General features: G+C 51.8%; 1 protein-coding gene across 8 annotated transcripts in view; it reads right to left on the bottom strand.

The window, feature by feature from the left end:
- Positions 1 to 1,496: 1,496 nt before the first annotated feature.
- Positions 1,497 to 20,782, bottom strand: part of Plxnb1 (plexin B1) — a 32,429-nt gene continuing 13,143 nt past the window's right edge. For 6 of the 8 annotated variants that reach the window (XM_074060005.1, XM_074060006.1, XM_074060009.1 and 3 more), the window contains exons 17-38: positions 19,747 to 19,852; positions 19,429 to 19,565; positions 18,979 to 19,155; positions 18,616 to 18,787; positions 18,246 to 18,488; positions 17,418 to 17,594; positions 17,189 to 17,337; positions 16,606 to 16,706; positions 16,291 to 16,508; positions 15,995 to 16,173; positions 15,790 to 15,856; positions 15,411 to 15,557; positions 14,409 to 14,577; positions 14,021 to 14,124; positions 13,865 to 13,949; positions 13,506 to 13,678; positions 13,147 to 13,307; positions 12,909 to 13,056; positions 10,006 to 10,070; positions 9,792 to 9,867; positions 8,738 to 8,812; positions 1,497 to 7,370 (exon numbers count right to left, since the gene is read on the bottom strand). In XM_074060005.1, coding sequence (XP_073916106.1) covers positions 7,266 to 7,370; positions 8,738 to 8,812; positions 9,792 to 9,867; positions 10,006 to 10,070; positions 12,909 to 13,056; positions 13,147 to 13,307; positions 13,506 to 13,678; positions 13,865 to 13,949; positions 14,021 to 14,124; positions 14,409 to 14,577; positions 15,411 to 15,557; positions 15,790 to 15,856; positions 15,995 to 16,173; positions 16,291 to 16,508; positions 16,606 to 16,706; positions 17,189 to 17,337; positions 17,418 to 17,594; positions 18,246 to 18,488; positions 18,616 to 18,787; positions 18,979 to 19,155; positions 19,429 to 19,565; positions 19,747 to 19,852 — 3,034 coding nt within the window. In that variant the 3' untranslated portion in view covers positions 1,497 to 7,265. Of the gene's footprint in view, positions 7,371 to 8,737; positions 8,813 to 8,832; positions 9,181 to 9,791; positions 9,868 to 10,005; positions 10,071 to 12,908; positions 13,057 to 13,146; positions 13,308 to 13,505; positions 13,679 to 13,864; positions 13,950 to 14,020; positions 14,125 to 14,408; positions 14,578 to 15,410; positions 15,558 to 15,789; positions 15,857 to 15,994; positions 16,174 to 16,290; positions 16,509 to 16,605; positions 16,707 to 17,188; positions 17,338 to 17,417; positions 17,595 to 18,245; positions 18,489 to 18,615; positions 18,788 to 18,978; positions 19,156 to 19,428; positions 19,566 to 19,746; positions 19,853 to 20,782 lie in introns of those variants that run through there. The other 2 variants (XM_074060012.1, XM_074060011.1) reach the window with 2 other exon arrangements.

The following is a 20,782-nucleotide window of genomic DNA, read 5'->3' on the forward strand; positions in this document are numbered from 1 at the left end:
ATGTTAAGTGAAGTAAGTGAGGCACAGAAAGGAAGACAAGTGCCACATGTTCTCATTTGCAGACGCTAAAAATTTGATCACAGAAGTAGAGAACAGAGATCACTAGAGGCTAAGAGGGGGGAGCAGGGAGAGGGGAATAGAGAGAGGTTGTATAATGGATATCCAAATACAGTTAGAGGAGAGGAAGTAGTTCTGATGTCCTATAGCACAATAGAACTGTAGCGCACAACAACTTTACATTTCAAAATAATTAGAGTTTGAAGTTTCCTAAAACAGAAATGACAATATTTGAGGAGGTGGAAATGCTAATTACCTTGATTTGATAATTACATATTGTATGCATGAATCAAATTATAATATGCCCCATAAATAAGTACAAATCTTAATTAAAAATACAAAATAATTTATGTAAATTACACACTGAATCTTGCAGAGCATTTGAGCAGGAAATGAAGACTTCACAGCAAGAAGAATTACTAGAAATAAAAATTTTCAGAATGATAAAAGGATCAAAACATGGTCATAGCCGGGCGCCGGTGGCTCACGCCTGTAATCCTACTCAGGAGGCAGCGATCAGGAGGAGCTCAGTTCACAGCCTGGGCAAATAGTTTGTAAGACCCTATCTTGAAAAACACTATCACAAAAAAGGACTGATGGAGTGGCTCAAGGTATAGGCCCTGAGTTCAAACCCCAGTATCTCAAAAAAAAAAAAAAGATGTAAAAACCCTAGCTATGCACATTAAGTCTCACTTCAAATACAAGAACCAGGGGCTGACAGAACATGACAGAAATGGATGAAGCCATAGGAGGCATGAGAAGGGAGCCAAGGGAAACCAAAAGATTGAGGCACAAGGAGCCAGGGTGTGGGGAGGCAGAGCAAAAAGCAGGGGAGGACCTGGGTCTGGCTGGTCCCCCAAGGGACCTGATCTAACATGGAGCTGAGGACACAGAAGGACCCTGGTGGGCCTGAGGCCCACCTAGGGAAAGGAGTCAGGTAGGAGGTTGAACCTGGGCAGTATAGAGCAGTGGGAGCATGGGTTCCATCAGAGACCTGGGATCTAGTCCCACTTGCTGCTTTGATTTTTTGCAGTGCTGGGGTTTGAACTTGGAGGTCTCACACTTGCTAAGCCCCTTGAGCCACTCCACCAGCCCCCACTTGTTATGCTCTTGAGCAAGTCACTCCCTCTCCCTGGGCTCAGCATCCCCAGGGAGGAGACACCCTCTTCACCTTCCCCAGCCTAGACACCAGAGCTGTCTGGTGGTGCTGGTGAAGGGCAGGGCCTTCCTTCAATGCTTGGCTCCTGGATTTCACTCTGTACAGCCTGGGAGAACCTAGGAAGTGACCCTGGGAATGAAAGAGGCAAGAAATCACTCTGGCTGGCTCATGGGATGGAGTGAGCAACACGGTAGGAACTTGTGGTCTGTGGTCTGGGAGTTGCCCTTGGTCTGTTATCATGCAGACCGTCTGCTCACACAATGACTGGACACCAAACAGATGAGCGGCAAGGCGGTGGTAGAGAAACCTTTATTGACGAGCTAGCTAATCACAAGGTGGCGGGAAGATGCACCAGCTTGCCAGGAAGCTGATTTAGGAGTGGCTTACATAGGAGATGGAGACTGGGGACTGGTGGGCACCCTCTCACGTGTGGAGGTTTGTGGCCAAATGACACACATTTGATCTTAATTAACTACTTACAAGATGTTTGTCAGTTCTGTAAATATCAAGAAAAACAGTGATTATTTTGTCAAGGATCATTATTTCCTCAGGTTACTAGTGTTACTAGTCCGCCTGGGTCCGTTCACGACATACCATACAATGACAGGCTAGAGGAGATAGTTTCCCAGAGGCCCTGTTGCTAGTCATCAAACTCACGGTAATGAAAGAAAACATACTGCACCTGATTACTGTGAAAGACCAGGGTCTGGTGAAATTAGATATGGAGTGCAACTTTCTCAGGGGAAAGAGAGAGCTGGTCTTGTTTTTTGGCAGTGACTGGCGTTTGAACTCAGAGCCTTGCTCTTGCTGACAGGCACTCTACCACTTGAACCATACCCCCAGCCCTTTTTTAGTTATTTTTCAAATAGGGTCTCACTTTAATGGCCAGGCTGGCATGGACTACAATCTTCCTGTTTACACTTCCTGCCATAACTGGGATGGCATGCACATACCACCAATCCTAGCTTTTTTGGTTGAGATGGGGTCTTGCTGACTTTTTGCCTAGGCTGACCTGGACTAGGGATCTTCCTGATCTCTACCTCTCAGAGCTAGGATTACAGACATGAGAGATCTAGTCTTTATGATCAATTTCGGATTTATAAACTTAGCTCAGTGTGAAGAGATCCTTGTGTCAGAGGGCTTTGCTGTGCACTACAGTGGGGGCATCCAGGTCTTCTGGCCCCCAGCTTGTCCCCTCTGTGTGGTCACCCTGCTCTCCATTCTAGCAGAGGCCAGGGTAAAGTATAAGCCCTTCTTCTGTCCTCTCTCCTCCCTTTCTTCCTATCCTCTTCCAGCAAGGCCTCAGTGGGGTGGCCCAGATCCCCTCTGCCATGGACAAGCCTGGCCCCTGGGGCATGGAAGGCCAGCTCTTGCACCAGGCTCTAGAAGCCCTTAGGGTCATCAGGGCCATTCCCCTCCAATGACAAATTTCACAGGGTACCTCCCCTGGAAAGGTGGTCAGGGACCCACATCTTATGAGGAAAAGAGACAGTTGCCTCAAGGTGGTCAGGGCCAGGCCAAAGCCTGGTTCTCAAGCAGAGTCTATGGAGGCTTACAACCAGGGCTACTCTGGGCTGGGCATGGGATAGACGAGAGTCGCTCTGCACAGGGTATGAAAAGCCTGCACACACCTCAGTGGATGTGAGGAATGCAGTCGCACTGGCCTCCACATCTCTGCGGTGACCCCTGCCTTGCCCTGTCTGAATTCTTTGCTCTGAGATGAATCTGTAGGCAGAGAACTCATCTTCCATGGCCTGCAGCTCAGTGTCTTCCTTGGGTTCCTGTCTGCATACTCAGCAGCCCCTCCCCAGCCTGAAGTGAGGGTGCAGAGGCCCCATCAGCCCTGAAAAGTTAGGGTTTCCTTCCGAGGCAGTCCTTCCCAAGGAGCGCCAGGGCATGGGTATGGGGGGAAATCCTGGGAGCTGGGAGGCCAGGAACCAAGTTCTGCTGTGGCAGGAACTGTGCCCTTGAGTGACAAAGCACCTCTGAGGTACCTCACAGTAGCAGGTCTCAGATTGGCTGCACCCTTTGCCCTTTCTGCCTGTTCTCCAGAGCTGAGCTCCCCATCCTGTACCGGAAGCCTCCTCTACCCTCTGACTTTCAGGGCACTGGCCACTCAGACAAGCTGACAGGGGTCTGGGCAGTGTCAGGAGCTGCCCTACTTCTCTGAAGGCCATAGTGTCTGGGGGTTAGCCCCTCCTTCAATTACAGTCCCCCCACCCCCCGTCCTGGTGATCACTCTGTTCCTGCCCCTTTGAGTCCAAGGCTGATGACAGCTGTACTTTGCCGCCCCTCTTTGGCTTCCTTTATGTCCACAGCTCTGTAAGTAGTCCCCAGGTTAAATTCTTCCAGTTACATCTTTTCTGGTACCTGCCATCAACTTCCTGCCAGGAGCTAGACCGATCCAGCACTTAAAAATATTTCCTTAAGTTGAGCGTGTGGGTGCACACCTTAATCCCAGCTACTGTTACACTGTCTCAGCTCTGTCACTCTAAAATCAGAAATCACTTTAGAGACCAGCTCCAGCCCTATAGAATCCTATTGTAATTTTCTAAATAGCTCCAGACACGGGAGCCTCCGTAGCTGCTTCTGCTAAATTCTACACAACGGCCAGAAGATGGCAGCACGCCACCATGTGCACCTCACCAACCCACCTAAGGCTAACCACCAACAGAGGATTCAGCATCCAAGTTTCACATTCCTACACCTGCAGGTTCTTTAGGAACCAGACAGCCCACAGATCACTGTTTCAGCTGTGTATATCAGCTGGATAATCCAAATTCTGATGAAGAGAGCCCCAGCCTTACAGTCAAGGAAGAAATTCCCTTTCAAGAGTGGGCACAATGATTCATGCCTGTAATCTTAGCTACTTGGGAGGTGGAGATGGAGAGAATCTCAGTTCAAGGCCAGCCCAGAAAAAAGTTGCCAGACCCCTATTACAAGCAATGGAAAAACAGCTGGGCAAAGATGAGTACCAGTGGCTCACGCCTGTAATCCTAGCTTCTTGGGAGGCTAAGATTGTAAGGATGTGCTTCAAGGCCAGCCTGGGCAAATAGTTCACGAGATCCCATCTCTGAAATAACCAGAGAAAAATGGTTATGTCCTGCTTTGCAAGACAGAGCACCTGCTATGCAAATGTGAACCCATGAGTTCAAAACCCAAGCACTGCCAGAAAAAAAAAAAGCTGGTTATAGCGTTGTGCACCTGTCACTTCAGCTACACCAGAGCATAAATAGGAAGATCATGGACCAGGCCAGCCTGGGTATACACTTGAGACCCTATTTCTAAAGCAAAAAACGCTGGGGGTGCGGTTCAAGTGGAGCAGAGCACCTGCTTAAGTGTGAAGCCCTGAGTTCAAATCCCATTACCACTACCACCAGCACCAACAACAAAAATTCCCTTTCAAACATCCTATCCTAGTTTTCAATTTTTGGCAAACTTGGAATTGGATACATCATCATCCTTAATTAAAACTTTTTAATTAGAACAGTTTTAAAAGCGATCCATGAACCATCATGTCAGCTGACCTAGGCAGTTTGGGGTGTTTGTTTTCTAATGCATTACCTTACAGGAGCCTGGTGGGTGGCACACAATAGATACTGACCCACTTTGTGGCTGCTAGCAGAGACAAGACCACCTGTTGGCATTGGCCTGTAGGAGCCAGGGTCCTTCTGCCATTCCCAAGGTTCCAGTGCTTTCCAAGCTGATTCCCACATTTATCAGCACACACTTGACTGCATGAGTCTTTCAAAACAATTAAAATGCAGAACACCTGAATCTTCTAACCATTTGGACAAACACTCCAATATATAAATTAGTGAGAACTATTTTAATAAAGCAAGTTCCTCCATTAAACTGAAGAAGCCTGGCTGATGAGAAACAAAGTCCTTGGTATTGCTAATGGGTTTGTAGAAATCAATAGAGGGCATGCCTTTGCAGTCCTGGTAAGAAAAGATTGTTCAAACTGAATTACAAACATTCTACTTTGACATTCTAGATCCAAGTGAGCAATTACAAAATCCTATTGGTGCTAGGATCACCATTCTTGGCCATGGTGGTTGAGTGAAGACTTCTTACTGTGATAAGATATTTTTGCTTTGCGTCATTTATTACAAGTGTTCCTTAAGAGTGAGACGTGAGTGGCTCAGAGCATGTTTAGTGGTCACCCCTCCCAAGTGCACGTGCCCAGGCGTGTAGGCACTTGGCCTTCCTTTCCCAGAAGCCCTCACCTCGTTACAGGCTTCCTAAAACCTGCAGAGGCACAGCTCTGGCATGGTCCTTGGGATACTGATCAAGGCTGCCTCCCTCTCTGTACCTGCTTGAAGTCCAACTCAAACTGCATGCCCCACCAGCCCTTCCCCCTGAGACAGTCAACTCCATGGTTTGACAAAGTAGCCGCTGGGGGAACTTTAGAAGCATTTCAAGTGACTATAAAAACCTGGCTAGGGAACCTATTGGAAGAACTAAAGTTCACATGCTCCCAGACGGCACTGACTGCTGAAGAGACCTATCTGACTGTGGATCCTCATATCAGGCAGAAATGAGGAAGAAGGGGCAGTAGAGCTGATGCAGAGAACAGTAGCTGTGTCTGCCCCTGGTATGAACAAGACCAATGTAGCTTCTGCTATCTTAGAGACAAAGACTTTGCAGATGGCTTTTAGAGCCCAGAACAGGCAGGAAAGAGGATTCTCCCTGGAATTGTATTAGCCTCTGTCTCTTTAAACCCTCAAGATCTCAAAGGAAGGCTGGGCCTCTGGGTAGAGGGCAAGGGAGGCTGTGGGCCACTGAGTTATGAAAAGTAAGCCAAGACACAAGAAGGCAAACGTTCTGAGGGCTTTGGCACTCACCTGTTCAGTGAGGGACTGGCCTGCTGAGGCTGAGGGTAGTCAGCAAGGAAGCATCAATGCCCAGCCTTAATGAACTAGGTTGCAATGCAAGACCCCGCTAAGACAATCTCAAAGTTCATCTCCAGCTACAAATCAGGAAAAACCTCACAAGAGGACTTTCATGTGGGTAGGTAGTTGACTTGAGCCCCTGCCCTTAGATGCCTTGACTTGGAAGGCAACATAGAAACCAGAGGTCCGGAAACATGGCCTTTGAGACTCAAACTGCCTGGAGTCACCTATGTGAAGTCTAAGAAGTCACCACGCTTCCCCAATTCCTTTCAAAATAAGTGGAACACAAGTGGAGAAGTTAGAACACAATGTGCAGTCAAGCCCTGTGAGGTTGGTGGTAGTCTCCAGCTCAGGTTGCAGGCCTACCTCAACCCTGCATGCTTTGACCCTGTCAGGCACTGTCCAGAAGCCAAGGACAGCCAGCTAGCCCTGAAGTCTAGGGCCACAAGACCTCTCCCTGGGGTGTGTGCCAGGAACAGCTGCTACCCTCATCCTAGGTGGGGGACTTGGTAAGCCTATGCATCAGACTCCACGCAGTGTGTTATCCTTTAATGAAGAGCTGGGTCAGTGGGCAACCCCTCTCCCCAAGGCACCCCCTGCAGCAGATGCCCCTCAGTAAGTGGCAGCAGCCTAGGAGGACGCAGGGTGGCTCTGAGGCACCAGCCCTGCTGAGCGTCAGTTTGCAGAGGCCTAGGAAAGGCATTTATCTCTTGGATCTTGGATGTGGCAGCAGCAACAAAGGAAGCTAAACCGAGGTCAAAGAAGATGAAGGACAGGAAGTGGGAGGGCCCTCCTCCTTCCTCTGTGATTCCTGATGGGACCAAGGCCAGTGCTCGGGAACAGTACAGCATCCCCAGGGGCCTGGAGGCCCTTCAGCCACTCTCTGGAAGTTATTAGTCCCCAATTTTCTGCAGGCTGGTGTTACACAGGAAGTAGCTCACATGGTCACTGGGCTCAGAGCAGGCTGGGCACCTCCCCACAAGCCTCAAGGCACCAGGCCTGCAAGATAGGCCAGAGCCACTAGGAGACTTGGAGCCACCTTCTACTAACTGCTTGTCAGTCACTACAGGTATCTAAGAAGGTGGTCTCTCCCTTGAGGTTCCAGGGCCACCCAGGAGAGGCTGAGGCAACAACAGGCTAGGGCTCCTGGGTCCCTATAGATCTGTGACCTTGTTTTCCACAGCAGCTGCAATCTGCTGGAGCCGATAGCCCAGTTGCATCTTCTGAGCTGTGCCATCCTCCTCCAGGGCAGTGATGATCTGAAATGGACACAAGCACCATCAGGGAAGACTTCTAGTCACATACTCACTGAAGACTTAAAACAGGCCTCCTAAGATGCCACAAAACAATTGGGGGTAGGAGCACAAGAAATCTAGTGAATCAACTCACTTACCTATGGTGTGACCCCAGGGCCTCGAAAGTCACCATGGTTTTTCATTTGTTTGTTGCAAGACAGGGTCTCACTATGTAGCCCAGTCTGGCCCTAACTCACAATCCTCCTGCCTCAGCCACCCAAGTGCTAGCATTACTGGTGTGTGCGCCCATGTCTGGCTGCCACGAAGTGCTAAGCATTGGTGAGGTAGGGAATGACATACTTTACTCAGTACTTAGCACTCATGGCAATGAACACCCTCCTCCCCAGGTAAACTTGTACCGAGTGAGGCAGTACCACACACACCTGGCCTTCTTACCATGAGCCCCCTGGAAGTCCTGCTGCAGCCATCCTGCATTTCCTGAGTCTATGTGGCAGATGCCAGACAGGGAGCAGGGACCCAACAAGAACCAGATGGACATGGTATGGGAGACAGGTATTAAGCCAGCAAGAAAACTACAGAACCACAAATGGGAAGTGGGAGGACAGCAGCACTGGGGAGGAGATATCTCCCACCCTGTCTCCACAAGGGGTACAATGCATCACACCCCTGCCAGTCCTGTGCTGAGGCCCACACCATGCCATGCAAGGCTGCAGAGCTTAGACTCCACACTCATGGACCCACTTAGTAAGTAACTGCTGTTCCACCAGGCTGTAGTGGGACTTTCCTCAGCTCTGAACAGCACCAGCCATATACACAAACATGTGAGGGTATGACTCTATTGGGCACTCGTAGGCTGACTTATGGGTGCTTGGATTGTCAGGCTCATCCCAGGGATCTCCCAGAAGCCCCTCACTGGCTATGTTGTACCCTCATCCTGTTCCTTTCTCTTGGTTCGTGCAGACTAGCCAGGTTTGTACCCACAGAGGTGCCCGTGCCCAACACGCTGCCAGCCTTAAAACCTGGCAGGGACTGAGTGAAGGCAGAGTCAGTGCAGAAGTGGCAGTACATCCCACACACCATCTCCAAGCTGGTAGATGTTCCAGGCACCCCTAACCACTACCACTATGTCTGGGAACCCAGCTGAGGAGCTTGAATGGGAAGTGGTAGGGACAGGGAAGAGCAGAGCCAACACCAGGAAGCATGCCCACAGGACAGGTACCCAAAGAGAAGGGGCCCTTCCCTACTCTGTACCTGGGGAAGCTCTCTACTCCCCCGCACCCCCCTAAAAAACACACCCTGAGTCACCAAGCTAGACCCCCTCACATTCATTCCCTCAGCTTCCTAGTCAGGGCCCAGGGTCTACTACCCACCTGGTCATAGTATTTGTTGATATACTTGTAGAGTTCATGCAGGGCCACTCGCGCCCCAAGGTCACCAGAGTAATTCTAGGAAGGAAGGCAGTTAAGAGATGAGGAGTGTGGCTAGCCATGGGAGGAAGCTTAGGACCCCAGGGAAGGGTGAGAAGAGAGAAGGGGGCCTGAAAGGAAGGGACAGACCCGGTGGTAGGAAGCAGAGACCCTTCACAGACCAGGTACCCTGGGCAAGGCATGCCTAGCTGGGGACAGAGTAGGGACAGTGGCCTCCTTGGGAGGAAGAGACCTCAGGTCTGCAGTTTTAGCAGGGCCTGGGGTCTCCACTGGGATCCTGCCTCTCTTGCCTTGTCAAAGTTGTAGCTCAAACCCCTCACCATCTCAGGTGATAGCAGAGTCAAGTGAGACAGATTCCACTTGCTGGCTGGGGGCCCAGAGTAATTCTGCTCTGATCTCACTCAAGTATTTCCTGAGGTCACTCTCAAGCCCCTCATGGGGACATCTCTGAGCTTCAACCTCCTTGTCTGGAAATGGAGTTGATATCTTATGGGGACCAAATGAGATATAGTAGTACCATGTGAAAGACTTGACACACAGCTGTACCCTAAAATTACAGTTGTTAGTACTATAGTTGTGGTTGTCATCACTACGGTCCTTTCAGAAATGCTGCTCTCAAATTCCTGGTGTTCACACTTGGGATCTGTTTTAGCAGTAGATAGGCCATGCCTACATCACCAAAACAGAACAGTGGGAAGCCACAGCCAGGCAGAGCCTGAATGGCCGGCCTGGAGCTGAATCGCTGCTCCACAGACAACAGGAGCTGTAGGCACCCAAGCACCTGGCTGAGTCAGATTAGGTAGTAGCTGCTGGGTCAAGGCCCCTGCTCACTGTGATAAGGTGTTGGGAGCCCTGGCCTTTTATAGGAGCAGTTGTAGAAGTCCCAAGGGCTTCCCTGCAAAGGAGCAATGCGAAGGGAGCAAGACTGTCATGGCAGGAGGACTGTGCCCAACTGGAAAAAAAAATAATTAAAAAAAAAAAAAGCAGGAGAGCTTACGCGGGACAGCTCAGCCAGGACAGAGTTCATCTCTTGGTCACTGGCGGGGATGGTCTGTCTGATGTCTGCATAGTACCTGTCAGAAAACCCAGTATGGCAGTTGCTTGGTAAACAAACCCACTCCCCCCAACTCAGAGCCCACCCAGAGTCTCAGCTGCATGCATGTCCCAACCATCACTCACCTCCCCTCCAGACCCACGCCATTCCCCAGTACCTCTCCACCATCTGCTTGTAACGGGGAATATCCCGAGCATACAGGAGCTTGTTGATGGGGGAGTCCTGGGTACCAGCAGGATGGCAGTGGAGGAGGAAAGAAGAATGAGAGCCCAGGTTAGGGTCATCAGCTCTCTGGGCTTCCTAGCACTGCTGCAGTGCTAAAAAGTCCCACATCCCAGGAACCCCTCAGTCCCTGGCACACCAGGATGGTTGGTCAGCCTAGCTTACTTCCTTCTGTAGGAACCTCCTTCACTCCCTCCCTTCCATCATGTGCAGACTCTGAGGGCCTGGGTTCTTCCCTGGCATTCTGAGCTCATGCCTACCCTGGAGTTGGCATGCAGAGTGGATTCACAGTGTTCATTCCCTGAATCATCATTTTAAAAATCAGCAAACTAACCCAGAAAATCACATAAATCGCCTGAGCCTACCTCACCCTGTGTGCCTGGGTTGGGTTTTTTTTTTCTTTCTTTCTTTTTTTTTTGGTGGTACTGGGGTTTGAACTCAGGGCTTCATGCTTGCTAGGCAGACGCTCTACCACTTGAGTCACTCTGCCAGACTGGGCTGGAATTTAGAGGTCTCTCAAATCAGAGCCACAAATTTAATAGACAGCTTCTACTGCTGAACTGGGCTTAAGTGCCAATGGCTGTGGGCTTGGGCTCTGGACAGCAGACTTCCTGCTCTAAGACCTCCACCTCATGCAAAAGCTGCTGGGAAGAGTAGCGAGATCTTGAGGTGACACAGTGACACTGCCCCCACTAGAACAAGGGCGCAAGTCCAGGTCACCCCCCACCCCCCAGCCAGAGTCAGAATGTATGCTTTCTCCCATAGGAGACCCTGGGCATGCCTGGTTTGGACTAATGCTGAGTTACCCAGGGACCATTTGCTGTTCTGTGGGAAGGAGAGACAGTGAAAGATCTGGCAAAAAAAAAAAAAAAAAAACCCAGCCACACACAGCAACCACCCCTGAAGGTAGCCCCACAGATTCTGCTGTGGGCCTGTGATTTTTAACTCATTATAAGCAGAACACTGAAAGCATGTGGAACACAAATGGCTCCCAAAAGGTAATGGTGCAGAGTGGAACTTTCCATTTTTTTCTTCAACAGGTCTAGAGTGTGTCTCTTAAGAGATCACAGACCAACTGTGGCCCAGGGGTCTGAGGCAGAGCCTCATTCACAAACCTGCAGAGTCACAAGAGCCCTGCCTACTGGGTGCTTGAGCAGACACCCTGGGGATCCCACATGTCATGGGACCCTGGGCTTTGACTACCATGACGACAAACTCCCAGCTAGTGCTACCAGATGGCTCAGACTACTTCTCTGCTTCCCAGCCTTTCCTCAGCACACCCCTCAACCCAGGTTCTCCCCTGCACTCTTCCTCCTACTCCGCTGGCAGACAAGACACCTCTATCATTCCAAGGAACCAAATCTGCCAGGCAGCCCAGGGTTGCTCTGAGATTTAAGAATCTGTCTCCTTACAGGTTACTCCAGAGGCACCTGCACACCCATGTTTATTGCGGCACTATTCACAATAGCCAAGTGATGGAAACAGCCAAGATGCCCCACTACCGATGAATGGATTAAGAAAATGTGGTATCTATACACAATGGAATTTTATGCAGCCATGAAGAAGAACAAAATGTTATCATTCGCTGGTAAATGGATGGAATTGGAGAACATCATTCTGAGTGAGGTTAGCCTGGCCCAAAAGACCAAAAATCGTATGTTCTCCCTCATATGTGGACATTAGATCAAGGGCAAACACAACAAGGGGATTGGACTTTGAGCACATGACAAAAGCGAGAGCACACAAGGGAGGGGTGAGGATAGGTAAGACACCTAAAAAATTAGCAAGCATTTGTTGCCCTTAACACAGAGAAACTAAAGCAGATACCTTAAAGCAACTGAGGCCAATAGGAAAAGGGACCAGGAACTAGAGAAAAGGTTAGATCAAAAAGAATTAACCTAGAAGGTAACACACATGCACAGGAAATCAATGCAAGTCAACTCCCTATATAGCTATCCTAATCTCAACTAGCAAAAACCCTTGTCCCTTCCTATTATTGCTTATACTCTCTCTACAACAAAATTAGAAATAAGGGCAAAATAGTTTCTGCTGGATATTGGGGGGGTGGGGGGGAGAGGGAGGGGGCGGAGTGGGTGGTAAGGGAGGGGGTGGGGACAGGGGGGAGAAATGACCCAAGCCTTGTATGCACATATGAATAATAAAAGAAAAAAAAAAAAAGAATCTGTCTCCTTCAGAAACCACCCGGTGGCCCACATACAACTCAGGCACAGTTCCAAGCCTGAGCTCACTGCAGACAGAAGCCCAGGTATCACCCGAATCCCTCCTTCTGCATTCTTCACATCAAGTGTATAGTTCAGTCTGCCCTGTGACCTCTCACTGGCTTGAACTTAGCCAATGCTTGTCAACAGGACAACGTAGCTCCCTCTGGACTCCCAAGCTCCAGTCCACCCACACACAGCTGCCAAGATGTTCTGCTGAATTCTCAGTCAGGTCTGACCACACCACTCCCGTTCCCAGGCTTTCTGTGGCTTCCCATTGCCCTCTGGGTGAGCCCTCACAAAGTGGTCCTGGCCTGCTGCCACAGCCTCCCAGCGCTTTCCACCCAGTCACACCAGGCTAAACCTGCTGCTCACATCTTAACCAGGTGAACTGGCACACGGTGCCTCCTACTCTTGCTCTTCCCTTACTATTGACACTGGGAGCCCTTGGGACAAAGCCTGGCCTGGGGTTCCCATAGGTCAGAGGCTTTCCCTAACCCTCCTCCTTGAAAGTCTTAGGACAGCCTGGATGCTGTGGGCACACATGGCACTGTCTACCCCAAACCCAGGCCACCCAACTCCACATCTCCTCCTGTCATGCCCAGTCCAGTCCACTCACCCGGCCCAGCTTGTGGTCGGCCAGGGTGCAGGCATCCATGAAGGTCTGTGCAATGACAAGAAGCACTGCGTCCATGTTATCAGATGTCTGCACGTCAAACACGAACTGTGGGTTTTTTATGATATTGATCCAGAACCTCAGTGGCAAGCTGTGGCGGGGGGCAAACATGGCCAGTGAGCATACTGGGGAGCCAGGAGGAAAGTCCCCCATGCATGCCCTGAGCCCCAGCCCTACCCACCTGTTGGTCTTCCAGATGTGGATGGTGTCCTGGTCAGCAATGCCGTGCTGCTGGGCCTGCTCGTCTAGCAGGTCAAAGAAGTACTTCACAGCAAGAGGCACAGGGCGGCTGGTGCTGAGAATCACCTGGAACAGGTCATCTACGAATTTCTGCAGGGTGCCCTGCAGAAAGAGGGGGAACCAAAAGATACAGTCAGCCAGGGGACTTCAGCACCAGCACAGCCTCAGATACCTCATGGCACACTTGCCTGTACAAGCCCCACACCACCCCCAAATCCGAGTAGCCATTCTACCCCACAGCCCAGACTCCACTGCCCATCCTGCCCCTGCCCAGGCCCTGGCCGGTTTTCCCTTCCCCACCTTCATGGACAGCAGGCGAGTCAGGTAGATCTCGGGAATGGCCTTGGCTCGCTCACGCTCCCCACCCCGAAGGCTGCCCCTCCGAGGCCTGGGTGGCTCTGGTTCCTCACTCGGCTTCACCAGGTGCCAGGGCCTGATGCCCCCCTCATCTACATCTTCCAACATTGGGGTCCCTGTGCCAATACCAGAGAGCTCATCACCCCATACCAAGGCCACCTCCTCTGGGCCCCCTGGGTCCTGCCAACTCTCTCAGGAGCGGAAGAACCTGCCTCAACCTGCCCTGAGTCCAAAGGACCTTTCCCCGTTACCCAGAACTGGGCAAATCCTGTCAGAGAACCATGATGGGGGTGAGTACTCACGTTCTCCAGGGACATAATCCTGGTTTTCCCTAAGAACATGCTTGGTGAGGCAGGGGACGAGGGCCACAGTTGCTCCATCTGGGACCTGCTGACCACAACTGGTGACCTACCAGCCCCACCCTACCCTACCCCTCCTCCAGTTCCCACTCCTCCCACCTTGTAATGTTGCAGAGTATTCAGGCGTCTCCATAGACCCTGGACCTCAGAAGTGACATCCTCATCAGAAAGGATGAGGTGACCAGCCACCCCAGACCGCCATTCTGCAAAGAAAAGGTAGGATTAGATCCAGGGATTCCAAGATTCCCTTCCCTCAGTGGAGCCCCTCTTGTCCTCAATAAGGACCTGCACCTCTACAAGCAAAGAACCCTACCCAGCCTCTCCAAAGACCAGGATCAGGGCCCTCTCCAGGTGAGAAATGTCCTAGAGCCAGCCTCTGGGCCAAATTCCACATCCCACCTGCCCTGGGTGATAAGCTATCCCTGTAGGGCCAGTCTTGGGCCTGCCCAGGCCCAACACCATCTCAGCTCCTAGGCTACTGCCTCACCAACATCTAGAGTACGAGGGTCTGGTCGCTGGGCAAGAGGCACTCCTTTATGAAGCTGGTCCAGCATCTTCTCCTTGGCCTGGGAGATGGTGTCACAGTCTAGGACCTTCACTGGCACACTTTGGGCCTCTCCTGACCCAGGCCCCACAGCCAAAAGTGCATTCAAGGTCTGTGCAGGACACAGGGAGCTGTCAGGATTCATGCCTCATTCTGGATGACCAAGACACATGGCTAAGGAAGGAACAACCCAGAAGAAAGCCACATATCTAATTCTTATCTCTTTACCTGCCTGAATCTCCCTGTCCTCCAAGGGCAGGAGGCAGCTTCCCTTCAGTGACCCCAGCACCTAGCACAGTGCACTTGCAAATGTTTATGGGATGAACATCTAAGTGAGCATAAACCCCTCTTCGGATTCCCAGGTACCTGGCTGATCTGGTCAGCCTAAAGTGTCTGAGAGAAGCCTACAGGAGCAAGGATTCCCCATTGAACCTGACAGATGAGAAGGTTTAGCAGAGTTGCATGGGACTGCCCCAGAGAACCCTCATGTGTAACCAAGAAAAAACCCAGAGGGAAGCAACAGGGAGGTCTGCCTGCATGACTCCTGGCTTGGTGGGCAAGGATGCATCCATGACAGGATGGTCAGAAGGACGCTCAGGCTCTGGCACAGAACAGGCCTGTGGTGAAGGCAGAGCTGGCTCCTCCCAGACCCCAGTTGTGACCATTGTTCATTCTAAGCCTCGTGACCCTCTGAGAACCCCACCTTCTGGACCTCAGCCTTCAATCCTACTAAACTAGTCTAAAGATCTCTCAGTGGTAGAGCACTTTCCCAGCACACAAAAGGACAAGCTCCATCCCCAACACCATAATCGATCAATCAGTCAATGCCTTTTTTCAACAGGTAGCCAGAAGTCACAGTTGGGTTCTACATCTAGGCATAGATGCCAGAAGCTGATGCCCCAACTGGGGACTGATACTGCAAATCACACACAGGCACACCCTCACCAGCAGACGGTACTCCACATCCTCTCTGAGCAGGCGGTTGTCATTCAGGGTGTATTTGGCTTTGCCAGTAACGCTGTCCACAGGCCCCTTGTCCACTTGATGCTTAATTCCTCGGAAGAGCATGTACAGAGGCTCCCCCACTGAGTCCTGTGAGGGTGCAGACAGTTAGGACACCCTGGCAGGTGGCAGAGGTACATGGGACATCATGCACACTGGGGAAGTGGACAGGATGTGGGCTGTAGGTAGCTGAGGACATGCTGGGGGAGGGGTGTGTCTCTGTTCTAGTATAGTGTGCAAGCTGTGTGGAGACCAGAGGCTTAGTGGTTTAAAGGGCCCAACCCTCCCTGGAAGGAGTTCCATTGGCCTCCGCCTCCCTCACCCTCACAAAGGTATACAAGCAGATGGACATCCAGTTGGTGAGCAGCTTCTCTACCACAGTCTCTGTCCTGGGATGACAGGAAAGGGGAGGGCCAGGGTCAGCAAGATGGCTATGGGGGTCTGTTCTGCAGACCCCAAACCCAAGACCCTGCCTCAGCTCTGGTTCCAGCTTTCCTTGCCCACTTGGCCCTGAAAGCTACACAGACCTGCGCAGCATCAGCTTGGGATTCTTGGCCACATACTGGGCCACCAAGTCACTGAGCAGGGTACGGAGGATGTCAGTGAAGTACTCAAGCTTCCCATGAAGCGCGACAGTGAGAAGAGATGCCACATAGGCACGGTCCCGAGCTGAGAAGGTGCGCTGACTCTCCAGGGTGTGGATGAACTGGGGCCGGGGAGAGGAAATGAAGGGCAGGGTCAGAAACAGTGGGAAAGAGAAGGGCCAGGCAAGTCTAGTTAAGGGTAAGACATAGTGGGGAGAGCCTGCTGGGTGGGGCAGCACCTTGGTGAGGAAGAGCTTGCTGTTGAGCAGGTTAGAGAGCTGTCCTAGGCCCTGTTCCACAGTGGGTCGCCTGCTCTCAGGCACACCAAGGTCCCGGTGCAAGGGCGACTCCTGGTGCCCAGGGAAAAAGACCCGCTCTGCATACACCGTGTAGTCAAGGAAGGGGATACCACTGCCCAGAAGGTCACTGGTGAGATCAGTCATCTCGGTCATGAGGTCTGTTGAACAGGAGAGGCCAGGTTGGACACTCATCCCCAATAGTGGGAGAAGCCTTGGGCAAAGCCCCAGAGGGTGTGCCTACTCTCAGAGCCTCACCTGTGAATTCCTTCTTGCAGCGGTCCCGCACGCTGCTCTCCAGATTCTCCAGCTGGATCTGAACCTTCTTATAGTCCCTCAAGGCCTGTTTGCTCTTCCTCCTGCTCAGCACCAGGGGCAGGAGGAAAAGACTGCAGGAGGCCGAAGCGCTTGATGGATCCCATTTGGCTCATGTCTGCCTGACCCAGCCCCAGGCACACCCTGACCTTGTCCAGCATAGTCTAACCTTGCCAAGGCAAGGTCTGGCCCAAAACAATTCAGCCTGTCCCACCAACACACCCATGCCTCATCTAGCCTAGCATAGTTGAGCCCAGGGATCAGCAAACTATGAAAATGCCAAATCTGGCCTGCAATCTATTTTTATAAATAAAGGTCAGAACACAATCATACTCATGTGTTTATATTTTGGGCTAGTGGCAGAATGGAGTGGTTACAATAGAGACCACCTGGCCTACAAAGCCTAAAATATTTACAATCTGGCCTTTATAGAAAATGTTTGCTGAGACCTGCTCTAGTCTGCTCCTTTCTCGTCCGGCCACATCCTACTACCTGTCCCAGTGCAGCCACATCTGGTTGCACCCACCTGTACATGAGGACAATGATGATGACACCAAGAGCCAGAAGAGAGGTGCCCACCCCCAGGCCCACCTGGGCCGCCACGGGAAAAGCCACAGCGCTCTCGCCATCATACTGTACATGACCCAGAGAAAAGCGCAGGTTCCCCATCTGCACCTGTGTGGAAAGCCACCTGTGAACAAGGGGTCAGCACATTCTGACGCCCAGCCCGCCCTGCCTAGGGCCGGCCTACTGACCGTGAACTCCGGCAAATCATCAGATGCCTCCCTGAGGGCATGGTGCCGTGGCAGGGGCTGCTCTGCAGGAGGCTCGCAGTACAGGTGGTGCCGGGTCAGTGTCTTCACCACACAGGGGCCATCTCCTATCATGGCCACCACCTCCTCTTTGGACATTGCAAGGTCCAGATTCTCCCCCTGGAACATGGGGTCACTGATCTCTCACTCAGCTTCCCCAAGGGAGCTGGTGGTCACTCAGATCCTATACCCCAGATGTGGGAGGGATGGTCCTAAGACCCACCCCCAGGAACAGGGCTGATAGGCCCTCAGTACTGCATCCTCTGCAGGTGGGCTAATGGTATTGGAATTGTCCTCCAGGCTGTTCCTATGACCTTTCTCTGGCCCTACCTTTCTTCTCCAGAGCTAAAGATCTGGAGAATCTAAAACTGACCCCTAAGTCCTGCCCCATTGCCTAACAAAGCCAGAGTCCCTACTCTGAGTCTGATGGCCCCATGGGTGAGTGATGATGAACTGTCACCTGTAGCTTTCCGAGCACCGCCTACCATTTATTTCAGAACACGTGCCTAGTGTCATCAGTGTGAGCCAGGCTCCCAAACAGAGATCAGCCCAGCTACCTGCTGTATACCATACCACCCAGCTACTGTGTACTTACTGTCATGCAGACACCAGGCTATCAATCAAACCCCTGCCGAGAGCTAAGCTGGCATCTCCCCCCACCCCCTAGCCTGCTCAGCCCTTGTTCTACCATGCTGGTCTCTAATCCATGGGCAGTGCTGTCCTGCAAAGGGAGGGTCTTGGGGTCCCACCGTGCCAAAGAAGGAGCAGTACCTCCACAGAGAACACACTCCCAGGCTTGTGCCGGAATGGTGTCATGGGGTCTTCAGGGTTGAGGGGCTGCAGGGTGGGGTCAGCCTCATAGGAGAAGGGTGTGGGACTCAGTGTCGCAAAGTTAAAGACCAGGTTGTCAAGGATAAACTCCACCTGGACCCAGGAGTCCTCAGGCAGGCCCGGGAGGGCAGGTGTACGGCACACGATGAGCTGGGAGGAGTTCACGAGGCATGGCTCCTCAAACTGGTGGAGGAAAACAAAGGTAGGTCAACTGAATGGCCACATGGGAAGGGGATCAAGCAGTGGTGTGAGCAAGGGAAGAATGGTGGTCAGCCCAAGTGCAGGCAGGGGAGTCTCAAGGGTGTCCTACGTGATGACCGCCACAGGAAGTTCCAGGGGAACACACTGTATCTGGGACCACACGGCGCTTCCGTCCAAGCCCCTGGCCAAGCTGCAGCACTCTTGGGACCACAGTAACTCGGATTCTTGGCGTCTGTACCACATCCAGATTCTGGCCACGAACCCATATCTCACGTCCTCCACTGAAACAGAGCCCATACACCACTCATGGCTTACGTGAACCAGGATCTAAAGCATGGCATAATCCCAGCTGTTTGAGCCCCAGCCCCAAACCTCATGATCCTCTCCCTGCCAACAGCATGGAATTCACAGCCCCTCACAAAGCCTGCCAACCCTGCCCCCCACATGCCAGCAGCCAACTCTGGCCTCACACCTGAGGAAGCTCTTGGTGGGGCTAGCAGAGGTGACATTAGGGTCTGACGTATATTTAAACTGGCCATGCTGAAGCCTCCGCTCAGTAGCCCCAAACCACACAGCCACAGGGAGCATGGCGGGTACAGGGTGTGGGCTGGTCTCACATCGCAGCTGCTCTGACTGCTGCTCCATCAGCCTGTGAAGGGGAGACAGGAGTGGAAGGTAGGCCAGCTGGGCTGGAGGAGGGAAACTAGGGACCCACATGGGCCTCTGCTCACTTTCCTTCCTCACTGACTGCAGTCTCCACCAGGTAGCCCTGGAGGTTGTCCTACATAGCCTCAGCTTCAAGAGGGTCTGGCCACTTGAGGCAGACTTGGCCTTTTTCCCTGTTGGCTCTCCCTAGCACCCCACCCCTCCATCCTCTCTCTGGAGCACACAGATTTTTGTAGACTGAGGAAACACCCCTCACAAGTGACAAGGCCGGTCTCCAACTACCACTCGGATGTCTTCCAGCCGCCCAGTCAGGAGTTTAGAACCATGCAGGGTGAGGCGGGTGCCCCCGGCTCTGGGGCCTCGTGCCGGGAAGATGAAATGCACCTTTGGGTCCTATAGGAAGTAGGGTAGAGCAAGAGACAGACAAGTGTCTAGTCAGAAGCAGAGAGGCCAGAGGAGCATCAGACAGGCAAGATGGCCCCGCGCTCCATGAAAGCAAAATCATATGGGCTGAGAGGAAGGCACTAGAAGGGGTAGTCCACTGGCCACTGGGAGTAGCTCAGCAGTCAGGCACCTGGTAGGCAAAGCTGAACTCTGAAATGCCACGTCCTCTTCCTGGTACCTCCACCGCTGCAGTACCAGCCACCTCTTCCCCACTGGCCCCAGTGATGCACACGAGACTGCGGGCACAAGGCAGGCAAGGGGTTGCCAGGCTGCACCAAAACCCCTTCAAAGTAGCCTGGCAGCCCTTCTCCCTGCCCTATGGTAGGTGGTCTCTTCCTCACACCCTCCATAAGATGGATTGGGATCCCCTCTAACTTTAGAAGAAATCCCTTATGGCACATCAGCAGACCTTGGCCCCAACAAGAGGGAATTTATCAGCCTGGAGCCAGTGGCTTATGCCTGTAATCCTAGCTAGTTAGAAGGCAGAGATCAGGAGGATCACGGTTTGAAGTCAGCCTTGGTCAAATAGTTTGTGTGACTCTATCTCAAAAAAACACTTCACAAAAAAGGGCTGGAGGAGTGACTCAAGCAGAAAGAGTGCCTGTCTAGCAAGCATGAGGCCCTGAGTTCAAATCCCAGTGCTGCCCTTTCCCAACTCCCCCCCCCCCCAAAGAAAAGAAGAAACTTAGTTGTGGCATACATTTACAAAGGAGCCCTGTAAGGCTAGTTAGTAAGAGGGTGAGGAGTAACTGAACTAAGGGCCTCATCAGCCAGCCCAGGTCCTCCCCATTCACCATGTGCACAGCACCCACTTGTAAAGTGGTAGAAACTTGATCTCTTCTTGAAAAAACATCCCTGAAAGCCTCTAATCAGATCTGGGGGAGATGCGAACAGTCTAAGAAAATGCTAGTTCTTAGCCAGAAAACAGAAGCTTGGGGCAAATTAACCTCCAGAATGTTAAGCCTGTAGTGGCTCAACTCTGTGACAGTGTCACAATCACTGCAAACACTCTGAGAAAACAGAACAAGTGATGTGTGAATCACCTGGGAGAGCCTCTAGTCAGAATGTATTTGATGGACTGGGGGCATGGCTCAAGTGGTAGAGTGACTGCCTTGTGAGCAGAATGTATTTGAATTGATTCACAAATCACTTCATAAATTACATAA

Source organism: Castor canadensis, chromosome 17 (genome assembly GCF_047511655.1).
Source record: "Castor canadensis chromosome 17, mCasCan1.hap1v2, whole genome shotgun sequence".
NCBI lineage: Eukaryota > Metazoa > Chordata > Mammalia > Rodentia > Castoridae > Castor > Castor canadensis.